Genomic DNA, 18,040 nt, shown 5'->3' on the forward strand with positions numbered 1-18,040 from the left:
GCAAGGTACTTAGCAACTCAGTGAGACCCTGTCTCTAAATAAAATACAAAATAGGGCTAGGGATGTGGCTTAGTGGTTGAGTGTCCCTGAGTTCAATCCCCCATACCAAAAAAAAAAAAAAAAAGAAATCAATCAATCAAAGATTTTTATATTTATTCAGTAAATTAGTTTACAATTTATATGTTACTCTGAATTTTGATTTTATTAAAAGTTGTTACAGAGTATAAGTCAAAATGTCTTAGTAAAATATCAAATGCACATTTTATAAGGTAGTTCATGGCTATGTGTAAGGCCTAAATTATAAGGATAGCATTACAGACAGACTCTATCATTTTCTACAACTTACTAACTAAAGCAATGAATTACACAGTAGAGACTAACCTTGTGGTTCCCGAACTACTTGTCGAGCACTATTTGTCAAAACACCGTCAGACCATTCTCTTGTATCCATGTCAATATGGCCTAATAATTGATGTCTAGGCATAGCTTTGGGATTCATCGTATATTGTTTTACTGTTTTGCCAATTTTACAAAGTGCCGCCCTTAACATTCGCCAAAGGGTTGATTTGCCAGCACCACTTGGACCAACAATAACGACTCCCATTCTCTGGCGTAACTGTTCATATAATTCTAAAGCTTTCTTGATCTAGTAGAAAAGAAATGTATTCATATGTTATTTATAATATTCAATTATATTCAGTTCTGCTTTCATTCTATATAGATGTTCTATTCCAAACATGTAAATTAAGCTTTTGATCTCTTTAATACAAGACAAAATCTTAAATAAAACAATATCTAAATAAATCTTAATATATTTACAATGTGACTTTTAAATTCAATATTTGTTTAAAAGAAACAGGATGCTTTGAGGTTTTTTTTTTTTTTAACAATATGGCCATTATTTTCTTTACTCATTCATTCATTCAAATACAGTATGTTCATTATTTTATTCACTCATTCATTCATTCATTCATTCATTTATATCCTACCATTCTCCAAAAACAAAATGTGAGGGAAAAGTGTTCATTTGTACTAAAAAGACCCACTGAAAAGAAGCTCTCCTAGGAAACTATCAAAGTGAAACTAAATCATATATAATTAATTACCTAAAACACATATGATGGATTATATGCCAGATACTAGGATGGGCAACAGGAATAAAATGGCAAGCAAAATATACATGGATTCTATATTCCATTAAGATTACTTACTATCTGATGGGGGATAATCAATATTAATCAAATACACAATTAAATAGTAAACAGGTATATATAATAAAAATAATGAAAGTACATAGTAAAAAGACTTATCAGGACTTCAAAATCCGGTTTCCCTGAGGCAAGTGATGTTAAGGTTGAAAGATGAAAGATAAGTTGGAAGATGTATGATAAGAATAGTAAATAAGGGGCTAACTAAGAAAAGCTATTAATATATTATAAAATATTCTTGACAGTTACCTGATTCTGTATGATTTCATAATTGGCCTCTTCAAAGACTTGCTGTAATGCAGCACTTAGTTCATCATATTCTACTTCTTTAAAGTCAATTCCAGGAAAGACATCTTTAATCAGTGCATCAAACCGGATACAATCAGCAAACGTAAACTTTGACATTGTATTAAGCCTCAATGCTTGTACCACAATATGACTTTCATTAGCTAGAAAAAAAGTTTTATTTTAAAATAAGATGCTATCAATTTAATGACTACAAAAATTTTTTTCTATATTCTTGATATACATTACTAGTCATTAAATATATATTACATCATGTGAACTGACAAGCTTAACTAAACTTTCCATTTTTTGACTAATGAAAAATAAGTGTCACTAAACAAAGTTATGAAATTCTTTTCATAGATTCTCCAGACTTTAATAATAAAAATCATTATCACTTATACTTGTATATTTTACTTTTATGATCTTTATAATAACTCTATAAAGTAGGTATGAAAGTTATTATTATTCCAGGTATACATATGAGACATTAAGCACGTAAAAGTTTAAATGTTTTGCCTGAGAAGGCATAGCAGTACTACAGGTGGGATTCAAATCCAGGTAAAGTATTTCTAGATTCAAGTATCTCTCTAAATATACCAATACTGACTCCCAGAGTTTATTCCTAAAACTAAAAAAATAACAAATTGAAAAGCAATCTTTGATAAGCCTTGCTCAAAACTGATTCACATGGGAGACCAAGGCAGGAAGATCACAAGTCCAAGACCAACCATCCTGGTAACTTGGCAAAACTTGTCTCAGAATTTTAAAATAGGGGGCTGGGGTTGTGGCTCAGTGGTAGAGCACTCGCCTCACACATGAGAGACCCTGGGATCGATCCTCAGCACCACATAGAAATAAATAAACAAAATAAAGATATCGTGTCCATGTATAACTAAAAAAATATTTTTTAAAAAAATCTTAAAATAGGGATGGTTGGGGGTCAGTGGTAGAGTGCTTGCCTAACAGCACAAGGCCCTGGATATAATCCCCAGCAGCAAAAAAAAAAAAAGAAAAAAGAAAGAAAGAAAGAAATTTGTTAAGGACTAGCTATAGCTCTTGAGCAAATCACTAAATGTGAATCTCAGATTTCTTCTTATATTTACCACCAGGGAAATAATATCGTCTATTATAGCAAACAATTCGAAAATTAAATGACTCAACATAATAAAAATTTCTAATTTCTGATTTTAAAAAATGGCTCACAAACCCATTCTTAGACCAAATGCAAAGTAGTATCATTGCCATATTTCTATTTTCAAGGATACGATTGATAACATATATATACATAACAAAGGCAAGAACAGAATTCATATGCCATCTTTATTTTTTTATTCTAATTTGTTATATATGACATCAGAATGCATTACAATTCATATTAGACACATATAGAGCACTAATTTTCATATTTCTGGTTGTATACAAAGTATATTCACACCATGCGTGTCTTCATACATGTACTTAGGTAATGATGTCTATCTCATTCCAACATCGTTATTTACTAATATTTCTTAAAAATCATCAGAGAGGGATGGGGTTGTGGCTCAGCAGTGAGTGCTTGTCTGGCATGTGTGAAGCGCTGGGTTTGATCCTCAGCACCACATAAAAAATGAATAAGTAAAATAAAGATATTGTGTTCATTCATACTAAAAATATTTTTTAAGAAACTCACCAGAGATAGATGAATGGAAAATATTTATTTAACCACTTCATAAGATAGCTATATCTACCCTTGAATATGTCAATCCAATAGGAGCTAAATTCAATTCCCTTAGTAAGATATATATTTTGATCATTTAAATTCCAAATAAGTAATTTTATGTAGTCCTCTCTGCTATTTTCACAGTGTCTTAGTTTTAAACAATCTGAAGAAACTGAAAGTCCAATATTCCCATGAAGGCATACATCCATGGATGATGAAATCATTTATTTTATGAGTGGAAAATCATTTATTTTATATGAACAAAAATAATATAAGCATACATGAGTCCATACAAATTAAGATAAATAATTTAACAAAAATGTAAATGAGGAAAATGAGACAAATCTTTAGAGAAGAATTTCGAATAATATAAATAGATGCTCCTCTATAGAATGGAGCATTTTCATTTTGAGGGTGAGCTAGTTTTTTAAATATGCTTACAAAGCATAAAGTAGAAAACAAGGAAAATAATAACTTCACTATGGAGAAACCTGGCAAACACTACCTCAGTCAAGTGATGAAAGATAACCTCACCAGTGATGTCACGTGGTGATCATGTACCCTCGGATACAATGTGATGAATACAGCACTTCCCCATCACCATATTCTTTCCCAAATTTCATAACCCAATTTAACCAGGGTATACTATATTTGAAAGAAAAGACCTCCATGTGTTTTAAACTTTTCATTCTTGTTAAGATTAGACAAATTCTCAGGCTGTACTCCACATCTTTGAACTTTGGGAGTGGGGTCCAACAGTCTGTATTTTAACAAGCCACCAGTGATTCTAATAAACATTTAAGTTTGAGACCAAGTGAATTAAGCTATTCCTTTACATATTACAAGTATTTAATATTCGATGTACCTTTAAAAGTTATTATATAAGGGGTTGGGGATATAGCTCAGTGGTAGAATGCATGCCTTTCATGAGACCCTGGGTTCAATCCCCAAGCATCCTCCCCCAAAAGTTATTATAGGACATCTGATTAAAAATTAGAAAAAAAAATCAGAACGTTAGTTAAAAAACAATATCATAAAATAGGTTCATTACTTGTGGCAAATGTAACAAAGTAATATAGATTATAACAAGAGGTGAAACAGGGGGTAAGGTATACAGAAATCATCTATACTAATCTATAACTTTTCTGCAAATATTAAACTATTCTAAATTAACCTTATTTTTAAAAATAAATCATTATAATTGGAAAACTATTCTAAATTAACCTTATTTTAAAAAATAAATTATTATAATTGGAACGATTGATCATACCATCCTGTTTAGTGCCATTTTTCTTTAATTGTCTAAGAAGATTTCCACTTCCTCGAAGAACAGTCTTCAAAGCTCTCAACCCCCAATCATAATGTTGCTGAGGTGTCAAAAGTTCCCTGAAGTAAAGACATGGAAATCCTGAAGCATCAAATAGCTATAAGAAATTATTTTTTCATCACAGCCAAAGAAATCCAAAGCATAACTACTAACAAATAGAAATAAATACTAATGTTCCACTAATTTATGTAAGGAGTCAATCACAAAAAATGATCACTCAAGTAAGCTACTGAATAAAGATAAATGGTGCTCAAGGATCAGAATAAACCTTTCCTGAACTAGTTAATTATCTTAATTAAGATACTGACAGTTACCTCTTATTTTTTTCCTAAAGTCTTTGATCAATGGATCTTGCTCTCCATGTCTGACACTACTTTGTTCCCCACAATCTCTTAAATAATTTAAACCAAAATTTTAGGCTGACCACTCCCCACAAAGTCAAGATGTGGGCACTACTAGAAATAAGATAAAAGGAAAATTGGGAAAGTTTTCCTCCAAAGAATAGTAATTTTTCAGTCGTAAGCTAGTAAATTAATTAATTCATTAAGAATCTTTTAGTTGGAACACTACAATATAAATATTTTGAAGAAAAAAATCAAATTAGTAGTATTTAAAAAAAATAAGTAGTGTTGAACCAGATGTTTTTATTGTTCAAATAAAAGCTTTCATATAAACACCTCAAATACATAAATTTATCAATATAAAAATCACTAAAGTTAAACTGGAAAATGTGAAAATGATCACTAGTAACTATAACCAATCATTTGAAGGCAAAATATAAACATATTTAAAACAAGAAAACTCACCTAGATAAGTTGAAAATAGCTACCAATTTTCTGCCCAATACTTTAGCATCTTTAAAGCCTTCTGAATACAGAATAACTTCTGCAATAAGATCATTGTCTGGACGAGACATAGCCACTGGCCTAAAAAGCTGTTTAAGATTATCAGGCAGTTTTTGTCTTCCTCCATAACCTTTTCCAGCAGGATTCATAGTGATAAAAATCCCAGAATTAGAATTTATTTCTACCTGAAATATCAGAATAGCAGAATCAAACTTTTGAAATTATATATATTGCCAAAGGAAATTTTAATGTGACAAATTTCTACATAGACTTACATCTTAGCAAAAAGTAACCTCCAATGTGCTAATCCATCTCCTTACTCAACATATAATAAACTGCATAGGAATATACTGCTTTACAGAGGATCTTCATAATAAGTATTTTGAGACTGAAAAGTTTAAGAGAGGAGTACATAATTTGAAGGTCTGTTCACTCATTCATCATATGTTTAATTAATGTCTTCTTTGTGCTAGGCAGTTTAATAAATGCACAGAGACAATTCAGAACTAAAGTCTATAACATTTTATGCCCTTGAAGCATAGATATACCCTAATAAGGAGGTGACAGTGGAATAAATGTCATGACAGGAAAAAGTCAAATAGTATAAGAACACCTTGTGGAAGCATCATCAACGTGGCATTAAGAAGAGAAGCTAAACTATTAAGTATAAACAACAAAGGGGCAATTATTAAGTAGAAACACCTACAGTAGTGAAACTAAGAAATATGGCCATAAAGGAAACAAAAGAGGCAGAAAGGAACTGAATAGGCACTTCACAGAAGAAGTATGAATAGTCAAAACATATATTAAAAAATGTTCAACATCTCTAGCAAGTAGAGAAACACAAATTAAAACTACACTGAGATTTCATCTCATTCCAGTCAGAATGGCAATTATCAAGAATACAAATAACAGTAACGTTGGCAAGGATGTGAGAAAAATGGTCCACTCATACATTGCTGGTGACAGTTTGAATTGGTACAACCACTATGGAATGCAGTATGGAGAGTCCTCAGAAAACCATTTGACCCAGATTTCCCACTCCTCAGTATGTACCCAAAGGATTTAAAATTAACATTCTAGAGTACTGCAGCCACATCAATGTTTATAGCAGCTCAATTCACAATAGCTAAGCTATGGAACCAACCTAGGTGCCCTTCAACAGGTGAATGGATAAAGAAAATATGGTATATACTCACAATGGAGAATAACTTTATGACTTTTGCTGATAAATGGATGGAACTGGAGACTAGAATGCTAAGTGAAATGTCAGTCCCTAAAAACCAAAGGTCTAATGTTGTCTCCGACATGTGTATGCTAACACACAATAAGCGGGAAGGAGGGAAGAATAGAAGTTCATTAGATTAGACAAAGGAGAATGCAGGGAAGGGAGGGGAAATGGGAATAGGAAAGACAGTAGAATGAAACAGACATAACTTTCCTATGTTCATATATGAGTACAAGCCAGTGAAACTCCACATCATGTACAACCACAAGAACAGGATCCTAATTAGAATCCTTATTATACATGCATGTATAATATTTCAAACTACACTCTACTCTCATACATATATCTAGAAAGTAAGCAAACAAGCAAGTAAGCAGGGGTTGAAAGAGAAAATTAATTAAACTAAAATATGTTTATGTTTTAATTATTATTGAGGGGGGGGAAGATGTGATTATGTTTAAAAGCCAATAAGGAATCAGTAGAAGTGGGAAGGATGAAACTCTAGCACAGAATGTAAGAGAAGTCCCTAGAAAACAGATTCCAAAGCACAGGTGGAAAAATTTGTACTGTTTGGAAGAAAAGACAATTCTTTCTTTGAAAGAGAAAAAATGGGAAAAAATAATAATAAAATGTGAAATAAAGTAAATTTTGATAATAGAGAGGTAATATTTCTTTGTCAATATTCATATAAATAATATTAATATAAAACAGGTCTTACAGACAAATTTGTATTATGAAAATGTTATTATGGATAATAACATAATTTCACATTTCTTATAACTTTTGGTATGTTCAGCATTACATAATATACAGAAGATGTTTACATTTTCTACATTCTAATGATATGAATGTATAAGTCCTAAGGGAAGTAATAAGGAGCAGGATAGCTATGTGCTTATTATTTTAATACTTATATGAAATAGTGATTTGAAATGTGTGCCTCCAAATTAGACAGACCTAGATTTAAGTCCCAGTTCCACTACTTTTACTGTCAAGTCTTCATCCATGGAGTGGAAAAATAATAATAATACTAGTATTACCTCAAAGGGTTGTAGTATTAAATAAGATAATTCATTAAAGAACTATGCACAGTGCTAACACCAATAATAGTATATAATATAGAATGTAATAATATAAACACTATTATAACTGACTTATTCCATATTGAAAGTTTAAAGATGAATGGTAAAAGTGGAACCAAAAAAGGGTCAGAAACCTCAGAGACATTTCATAGATAAAAAGGCTTATCACATTGGTCACAGATTAGACTCAGGGTATCAGGGGATTAAAAATAAAGATAGAATAAAGCCTAAGTATGAGGAAGGACAATCTTATAAAAAATTTTAATTCTTTCATGTTTTTTACCTCTTTGCCAAGTAGTTCACATACAGTTCTATGATTCTTCAAAGCATCTTGAATTGTCTGGATTTGCATAGATACAGCTGATAGCACAGATTCTTCCAGTCTGTTGAATTCATCAAAACATCCCCAGGCCCCACATTTCACCAAACCAACAAATATCCGCCCCATTGATTTCACATCTATGCCCTTAAAAAGTAAAAATAATATTCATTTAAAAATAATTAAAATCTCTCACAGTAATTTAATATTTCATGTCATATATTGATAAAGTGATCATTTCAAATATCTATGCCTATTTGTTCTTTTAAAAAACGGGTCAAGTAGCTCCTCTATGGGATCAAGGAATAAACAAAACAATACACATGGAAATGATCTGAAAAATACACAAAACTGAACAAATAAAATATTTTGTTATTTAAGTTGAAATATAAATCTCACATAAAATATTTTGGAGAATATTGGCCAAATGATATTGTTATATTGTGTGCATGCAACAACAAACCCCACCATATGTACAACTAAAATGCTTCAATAAAAATATCAAAAAATAAAAGATTATTTAAAAAAAGAAAAAATATTTTGGACATAGTAACTAAAGAGGAATTTAAGATTTTTCTTCTATTCAGTATTCTCCTTACTAGAATTCATTTTCTACAATGTGACATTTGTTCTGTGTTAAAAATTACTTCTTCACAATAACTTTCCATGGTAAAGTTTTGGGACACTACTATGGGCAACCTCTCTCTATTTTACTTTTCAATTAAAACATTCTGTCTATATGTAATTTAAAATAGAGTATTAAATATGTAAGTACATGACAACTAATCCAAACATGTTTAACATATTACATAGTTTAATAATTATTTATTCTACCTCATCACAATTAAAAACTAAAACTTGTCTTCCAAGAAGTCCACCTAAAGCCTTTACTGATTCAGTTTTTCCAGTTCCAGCTGGTCCATAAGGATTTCCTCCAAGTCCCATCTTCATGGCTTGTGTGAGTGTTAGGTAGCACTTATCTGTCAATGGAGTATAAACGAGCTTGGGAGCATTACCCTATACAAGAGAAACACAATGTTGAAATTTTGGTGTTCTAGTCAACATTTATAAATATTTACTACTTGGAAGATTTCAAAGTATATTATTAATTTTTTTAAATTGCTTATGAAACTAATAATATGAAGATATCAAATAATTCCCAAAATTTCTACTAAACTGTAGAGAAATAGATTATAATGCTAGGTGTTCAACATACATTTGGGTCTCAACATACATTTCCTTTTTGAAAGAGGCATATACTTATTAAAAAATGTGTTGAATATATTCTGATGAGTGATTCATTATGATAGAAAAAAGGCAGAAGGAATACAGCTGGATTTTTTTAAAACAAATGTGAACTAGGTTTTTAGTTTAAAAATTGTGTTACTTTAGAAACTGAAAACATTTAGTAAAAATTCTGGCATGTTTACAATGGCACTAATTTTGGCATTGTATAAAGAGGCACAAACTAATACCTTCTATTTTCGCTGACTGTATCGAATGCTCTTTTTATTTAGTTGTAGTTGAACATAATATCTTTATTTTATTTACTTATTTTTATATGGTGCTAAGGATCAAACCCAGGGCCTTGCATGTGCTAGGAGAGCGTTCTACTGCTGAACCACAATCCCAGCCCCACAATCCCAGCTACCAATGCTCCTTAATGATATATTTCAAATTCTATATAAATGTCACTCAATAAAAGGTATATTTTAGAGAATTTAGTAAAACACTGACAATATTACAGTTTTATTACAAATAGAATAATTTGGTTTTTACATAAAACTTATTAAAATTCTGATGAAAAAGAAAGAAAATAATACAAAAATACTATCAGGCTGGAGATGCAGCTCATTGGTAGAGCACTTACCAAGCATGTGTGAAGTCCAGGGTTTGATGCCCAACACCAAAAAAAAAAAAAAAAAAAAACCTGAAAAGTTACTATTGAATAAAAAAACTTAATTTCTTCTAATAGCAAACTTCCTTTAATTAATTTCTAACTAGAAAAATAAAACATTTCTGCCAGAAGTCATACCTGATACTCATAAGTATACTGAAGTTCAGAATCCACCATTTGAACATAACATGTGTGATCACTTTTCATATAGAATCTAACTTGTTTCTTCCAAGCCCAGTCTTCAGTTGTATGAACTTGTACTTGGTTTAATTGCTTCACCACATCAATATTATGAATAATGTCAAGAATTAGGGCTTTAAGTTTCAGTTCCAGAATGCCCGATTCTGAACACAAATAAATATAATAGGAAAATATCTTAGCCTGTGACTTACGTACTTTATGATTATGTATACAGATGATTTCTGAATGAATTTAAATGGTAATTTTATAAGACATTTGAATCAAACCATTTTTGCAAACCAAGAAATAATAAATTTGCCTTACGCATAAAAATTCAATAAGAAGTCCTGATTCCCTACAAAAGGGAGCAAGCATACTTTACTTTGTTTTTCATCTAAATATAGGTAAGAAACCTGTACAATATGCATTAAACTCCTATTTAGCACTCAAAAAGGTGAAGAGTAGCAGGCAAACTGAGGAAGCAGACCAAAATGAGAAATACCACCAAACCAGTGGCAAATTTGCCTCTCTTTTTTTTTTTAATCCTTTGTTATTCCTAGTCCTGTACCCAATGTAGTCAGAAATTCAGACTGGTATAAAAGACAGCTCCAGAAGGAGGCCTCTAGCTCAGGTTTGAGAAGCAGGAAAGGTGTCCTGGTAACTACAGCCTGACAACTGGAACACAGAAATATCTAAAACTCTGAGAGAAGTTTTAGAAATCAGAGGAACTATGATCCCAAGATAGTAAAGCAAATCCTAATTGCTTTTTCTTTCTGTTCTCCCATCAACTGAATCAGTATATGAACACCGTCACAAAAAGTATGCAAGATGGGCTGGGGTTGTGGCTCAGTGGTAGAGCGCTCACCTAGAATGTGTGAGGCCCTGGGTTCGATCCGCAGCACCACATAAAAATAAATAAATAAAGATATTGTGTCCAACTAAAAAATAAATATTAAAAAAAAAGAATTAAAAAAAAAGTATGCAAAACAATAAGCTCCATAAAACCCCAACTTTCTGGCCAAAGGACCATAAGGGAAACAGAAGAGAATCAGAAAATACCAGGAAGATCATGGAAAAGATTGAAAAAATTATCCCATAAACTTGTTTATCAGTTCCAAATTGTTCATGAATAAAACACATTATAATAATAAACCAAAGACTTAAAGAACTGGCCACTATATTGCACACATGTAGTACGTATTCAAATAGTATTACAAAGATATAAAAACGGAAACTGACATTTGAAATATAACCCACAGAACTTGCCACCTGAACCCAATAGGGTCAGTTGCTAAAAAAACAAAAAAAGTCTCTTATGTTCTCTCATAAAAATATATCAAAACGTCCATGATATAATTCAAAATTATTCAACATGCAAAAAATCAAGAAAACCTGAATCTATGTAAGAAAAGATAATTAACAGGCACCAGTACTGAGATGACACAGATATTGGAATAATCTGTAAAAGACTTTTAAACCACTATTATAAAATTGCTCTAAGAAGTAAATAACTAAACATTCAAAAATAAAGAAGTAAACATCTTGAAACAAATGAAAAACAAATGTCAACAAAAATTGTAAAATTATAAAATATAATATAAATTAAATGGAAATTTTAGAACTGCAAAATACAAAGAGAATTTAAAAAATTATTGGATGGTCTCAACACTGATGGAAATAAAGGAAAAAAGATCAGTGAACTTAAAGATAGAGTAGTAGAAATTACCCACACCGAACAGAAAGAACAAAATCACATTTTTGTAAAAATGAATAAAGCCTCTAAGACCTGTGGAACAATACCATAAGGTCTAATATTAATGCCATAATAAATTCAGAAAGATAAAAGAAAGTATATGATAAAAAAATATATATTTTGATGTAATAATAGCTGAAGGCTTTTCAAATTTTTTGTTAAAAACATAAACCTACAGATTCAAGTTCAGAGAACCCCAGATAGGATAAATGAAAAACAAATATGTCCAGACATATCATAATCAAATAACTGAAAACTAAGGAAAAAGACTGTAAGACTGGGGATATGGCTCAGTGGTAAAAGTGCTTGCCTAGCACAGTTCAATCTCCAGCACCACAAAAAAAAAAAAAAAAGAAAGAAAGAAAAAGATTGTCTTGAATGATACCAGGAAAAAAAAAATAACACCTTATCTATAGAATAATAATTGAAATATATTTGTGGATTCCTCATCAGAAAACATGAAGGTCAGAAGAAAATGGAACATTTTTTTCCTTTTTTCCATTTTTTTGGTGCTGGGTAATGAACCCAAGGGCATTTTACCACTGAGGTATATTCCCAGCCTTTTTACTTTATTTTATTTTATTTTTCATTTTGAGACAAGGTCTCACTAAATTGCTGAAGGTCTTGCTAAGTTACTGAGACTGGCCTTGAACTTGTGCTCCTCCTGCCTCAGACTCCCCAGTCCTTAGGATTAGAGGCCTGTACCAGCACCTCACTGCAGAATAACAGTTTAAAACGCTGAAAATAAAGAACAATCCATCCACAATAACCAGTGAAATAAAACTTTATGAATAAAGGTGAAAAAAAGACATTCTCAGATGAAGGAAATCTATGTGAATTCACACCCAGAAAACCCAGTCTAAAAGAAACATTAAAGGAAGAGAAGTTGTTTAGACAGAAGGAAAATGATGCTGAAGAAAACCTTGAATAGCAGGAATGAAGGAAGGGCATCAGAAGTGGTGAACATCTAGATACATAAAGTAAGTTACTCTTTTCCTCCTAAATCTTAAAATACGCTTGAGTGTTAAAAGCTAAAATTCAAAGGCAATCTCGTGGAGTTTTCAGTGTATGTAGATGTAATATTAAGACAACTACAACATAAAATAGGAGATAAATCCATGTAGGGTAAAGTTTCTACATTCCATTTAAAGTAGTACATTATTGATATTAAGTACAATATAAAAAATTAAATACACATATACTTCATAGCGTAGAAACCAAAATGGATAGATGAATGAATAGATGCACAATCAAAAACACAATGAGTAAAGATAAAATTAAAAATCTGTTTTTAAAAAAAATCCAGATAGCCCAAAAGCAGGCAGAAAAGGAAACATTTTTCCCATACCAGTATTCCCTGGATCCTCAGAACTTGTATCAATGTTGGTATAATGCTCTAATTTATTCACCAGTTGTGTCTCAATTTGATGAAGAGTGTGGTCTTTGATAGCATTTTCTATATCTTCAGTGAATTTAATCTGCTCTGCCAAGCATAATATCTGTTGAATAAAAAGAAAAAATATTTTTAAAAGCTGAATTTACTTAGAAAAATTTTATAATTTAGGAATGACACCATTTTTCAAATTACCAACTGTATATCATATAGCTCTACCTGAATGTCACATTGGCACCTCAGATATTAACAGAGCATTGTGTGATGCAGCCAAGCCTATTATGAATGGATAAAGAAAATGTGGTATATATACACAATGGAGTTTTATTTAGCCATAAAGAAAAATGAAATTATGTCATTTGCAAGAAAATGGATGGAACATGAGACCATTATGTTAAGCAAAAAAAGTCAAACCCAGAAGGTCAAGAGTTGTATGTTTTCTCTCATATGTGGAAGCTACAAAGGAAAAAGGTGGGGTGAGGAGAGGCATCTCATGAAAAATCAAAGGAAGATCAGTAGAACAGAGGAAAGGGAACAAGGAGTAAGAAAAGTAGAGAGGGGGGGAAGTGCAGGGTAGTCACTGTAGCCAAATTATATTGTAATATTGTGTGCATGTGTGAATATCTAGTGTGTACAATATAAGGCACCAATAAACAAAACTTGGGGAAAAAAATAGAGCTCTTTATTGTGACAGATAATGAATGATTTACATTTTTAAAAATTCATTTCTACCTCACTGCTCAAGTGCCTAGAGGTAATTTTCAGGCTTAAAAGTCTGCAACATTTTTTAGCCTGCTTCCAATATATCTCCTAAAATAATTACCATTTCCCTAACCCAATGCTTGTTTTTCAGGATTTTTTATATTTTGTCTAAGTCAAAATATATTATATTTTATGCTAAGTCAATTTAAATCCTGCCCTATTGACAGAGTATGAGAAAGCATTACCGGAAATAATAAAGCAATGGCACTAATTGCTCATTGACAATTACTTTTAGTATTTTCTAGGTACTTAAGATTTTTAAAGCACTTGTCTTAAAATGATAGAAAAGACATGAAAAAATGATTCAGAATCTAAAATGTTCCATGCTTCCCATTGAACTTCTCATAGTTTTAAAAGAACCAACATAAAAAACTGCTCCAATGACTATTAAATCTATTAATCTGAGAAGCTAGTAACTGAGTCATTGGATAGATTTCTGGTGAGAACTCACAGAAATCTCAGTGCTTACCTACCTTTCATAGTGTCTAATAACTGAAGTTCCTAATGACCTACACCTATAGCACTAGTCTGGCTCAAATCCTGAAAAAGGCAAGATGTTTAACACAAGTCTTACTAATGCTACAATTTGGTAAAGCTTGAAACAAGTTTTGTAAGAGTTTCAGAAATAAGGTGCCTATTAACACTGATCTGAAGCAATTTCCATAACCCATCATGTAATCTAGCTCTCAGATTCCATGCCAATACTCCAGTTCAGTGTTATGATTATATTTCAAGCTATATTAACACCCTGATAAGTTCTTGCCAGCTTCCAACCCCTTAGATGATCCCATGAGAGGGGTAGAAGGGTATAAGTGGCAGTATTATAAATCTTGTGCCTCTCCACCAATAATAGAATAATCATCTGGAACCAGGAAGTTATTACATACTTGATTCCCTCCCTCCCCATTCTATTTACCACTAGCCTGACTTATCTAGATATCAGAGTGACTTCTGTTTGAATTTATCCAAATTATAGAAAACTAAGGGAGTTAGAAGATAGCTTCACTATTATAACATTCATCCTTCATGTTTTACAGATGAAGACACAGACATAGAAGTTAAGGAATTTGTCCATGTTAACCATTAAAGAGATCTTTCCATAAAACATAGGTGCCTACCTATGTTCCAGATATAAGCCCCCTTACCTGTGAAGGAAACAGAGATGGATCAATTGCACCTTGTGAACTTTGCCCAGTAGTAACACATTCCTTCAACAACTGTTTCAAAGTTTGCTTCATTTCCAAGGCTAAATCACTCAACCAAGCCTGAAAATAAAATATATAAGCCATAAAACAAATATTCAGTCTACTGACTATACTTATTCTTTTATTTTAAAGGGGGAAATTCTCATTTCTTTTTGATTCTTTACACCACCAAAATGTGTAACATTCTGTATTTTATTAATAAATGGTTTAAGTAATTTGAAGAAAATTTTTCGACCTTTTGAGATGATGGTGAGTATGAAAATTCTTATTTCTGATTAGCCATGACTATCATGATTAATATATCTATAAAAACCAATATAGTATGAACATTTTAAAGTAGCCCATTCATTTCATCATTATGACAAATCAAGCTAGATACCTGAGCCAAGCAATCATAGTCAAAATGACTAGCTAAGTTTCCTGGCTCACACTATTCTGATGATCTTATCTTCCCAAAGTTGCATCCACAGGAAGAGATTGCTTCATCAGAATGAACTATATTTAAAGGAGATTAGGCTGCCTCATTAAACAAAACTGATTTTGTTTTAAAGTCAAAATAATATATGTACCTATTCACTTGATTATAGATAAAATAATAAAATGTAACTGAAATAATAATGACAATTGGTAAAAATAACAATGACTATGAGTCACTATTTAAAAGTATATTATTTGTGATGAAATATAAAGGCAATAACAACAATCTTAACTTTTCATCATTATTTACTTAACAAACCTCTAACTTCTAGATTTTTTTATTGTCTGAAAAACATTCACCAATATTAAAAACAGCATGAACCTTTGCCCATCTCAAAAGCCACTGAAGCTAAAGAGTGAGAACCTGTTCCTCAGTATAAGGCAACAGAAAAACACCTGCTCTGTTAATCACAGGGCTTCCAGAGTTTTAGCTCTTCCTTTACTGGTGTGACTGTTCTAGCCCAGTTACTAAAGCTTAAGCTCTTCCTCTCTCTGTTGTGCCAACAAAACTTAAGAAAGGAAAGAACCAGAAAGTTCTTATCCAAACATGGGAGCTACTTAGAAAATTTTCAGTGCTTTCAGAAACCTGATTTATATCCTCAACGTCTAATAAAATGTTGACACCTCACCAAGAATAGACATTTTGTTAGGTCTTACAGAATTTACATCATGATAGACAACCCCTATACGCCTAAAACAGGACTTTGATAGTTGACTTCTAGTCTTTCAGAACTAGTTAATCAATAATTCTATAAATGCACTTGTTTCAAGTTTACTTGTTCATCTAAATGACCGTATAGTGCTCATATTTTAAAGAATAAAGAGAACTAGGACTCATTGACATTCCAAGCACTATACAGTGTACTTAAAGCCAATTATTTCATTTAATATTCAATGGAAAATCTTCAAACAGATATTAAGATTATCATTTTACTGATAAGAAAAATGCTCTTAAGTCACACATTTAAAAAATTATGGAGCTAAGACAAATATTCAAGTCTTTTTGACTTCAATATCAAAGTTCTTTTCATGATTACATGTTGCCTTTTAAAGACTAAAGACCCATATATTTAAATGTCAAACATTCTAAACCTAACATTTTTGAAGATATGAGATTAATGTTCTACAGACACAAATGAACCAACTCGTATCCTACAAATTGACTAAAATTATTTTTAAAATCAATTTTATATGGTTAATCATTTTTATTTTCATATTAAAAAAAGAATTGCTTACCTCTACATTATTTGATAGAAGAACTTTATTTTTAAATGGCACAATTTCTCCCTCTAAAGATTTCATTGCAGTTATATATTTTGATTCCTCATCAAAGCATACACTGTTAATACCTGTTATATAAAAGCAACAATTTAAATGTGAAAGGATTAAAGAATGATTATTAGACATGATATACATGTGTATATATAATATGAAATATACACATATATCTCATATAATGCATATTGCATATATATCTCATATAATTATAATAATATAACTAATAGAATTATAATGTATATAGTAGTATCAGTATTTAAATGTCTTATTGAAGAAAAAAATCACTCTCTCTGGATGGATAGTCTTATCACTAATCTAAAATATTTCTTGAGAGCTAGCACAGTGGCAAACGCCTATAATCCCAGTAACACAGGAAGATCACAAGTTCAAAGCTAGCCTCAGCACTTATCAAGGCCCTAAGCAACTTAGCAAGACCCTATCTCAAAATAAAATATAAAAACTGGCTAGGGATGTGGCTCAGGATTAAGCACTCCTAGGTTCAATTCCAGGTACCAAAAACTTACAAAAATACAACATAAAGTATTTCTTATTAACATCTAACTATACATGACATAATTTGCTAATAGTCTTACTATTTATTTATATATCTGTATATTTGTTTATTAATTCTCACCATTTTTCAGAAAGAATTTTAAGCAAATTAATCAATTAATGCATGTAAATCAATAAGAACCATCATAACCCTCAAACATTCTTAGTAGGAAAATGAAGTGTAATGCCATTGGAAAAAGACTTGCCAGTGTCTTATAAAGTTAAACATATACTCACTATATCTAAGTATGTACCCAATAAAAAGAAAGACATATGTCCACAAAAATATTTATATGAATGTTCAAAAAAACTTTATTCATGTTAGCCAAAAATGGGATATAACCCATACATCCAACAGATGAATGAATAAATTCTTCAACAGATAAATGGATAAATTCTGATATAGTCAGACATTGGAATACTTTTCAGCAATTAAAAAAAAAAGAATGAAATATACCTGTAAGTATGGCAAAAACATCACACTAAGCAAAAGAAGCCACATACAAGTAAATATATAAGAGTACATTTGATAGGGTTGGGGTATAGC

The 18,040-nt window shown here is 31.2% G+C and overlaps 1 protein-coding gene across 5 annotated transcripts in view; it reads right to left on the bottom strand.

The window, feature by feature from the left end:
* Positions 1–18,040, bottom strand: part of Dync2h1 (dynein cytoplasmic 2 heavy chain 1) — a 174,019-nt gene that overhangs the window by 111,064 nt on the left and 44,915 nt on the right. For 4 of the 5 annotated variants that reach the window (XR_007344508.1, XM_048795761.1, XM_015489688.2 and 1 more), the window contains exons 29-38: positions 16,900–17,012; positions 15,127–15,246; positions 13,175–13,325; positions 10,032–10,237; positions 8,831–9,013; positions 7,961–8,143; positions 5,329–5,552; positions 4,466–4,581; positions 1,458–1,657; positions 382–646 (exon numbers count right to left, since the gene is read on the bottom strand). Coding sequence is in view for 3 of the 5 variants with exons in the window: in XM_048795761.1 (XP_048651718.1) it covers positions 382–646; positions 1,458–1,657; positions 4,466–4,581; positions 5,329–5,552; positions 7,961–8,143; positions 8,831–9,013; positions 10,032–10,237; positions 13,175–13,325; positions 15,127–15,246; positions 16,900–17,012 (1,761 nt within the window). In the remaining 2 variants the exon portion in view is untranslated. Of the gene's footprint in view, positions 1–381; positions 647–1,457; positions 1,658–4,465; positions 4,582–5,328; positions 5,553–7,960; positions 8,144–8,830; positions 9,014–10,031; positions 10,238–13,174; positions 13,326–15,126; positions 15,247–16,899; positions 17,013–18,040 lie in introns of those variants that run through there. The other variant, XR_007344509.1, reaches the window with a different exon arrangement.

This window comes from Marmota marmota, unplaced genomic scaffold, assembly GCF_001458135.2.
Source record: "Marmota marmota marmota unplaced genomic scaffold, marMar, whole genome shotgun sequence".
NCBI lineage: Eukaryota > Metazoa > Chordata > Mammalia > Rodentia > Sciuridae > Marmota > Marmota marmota.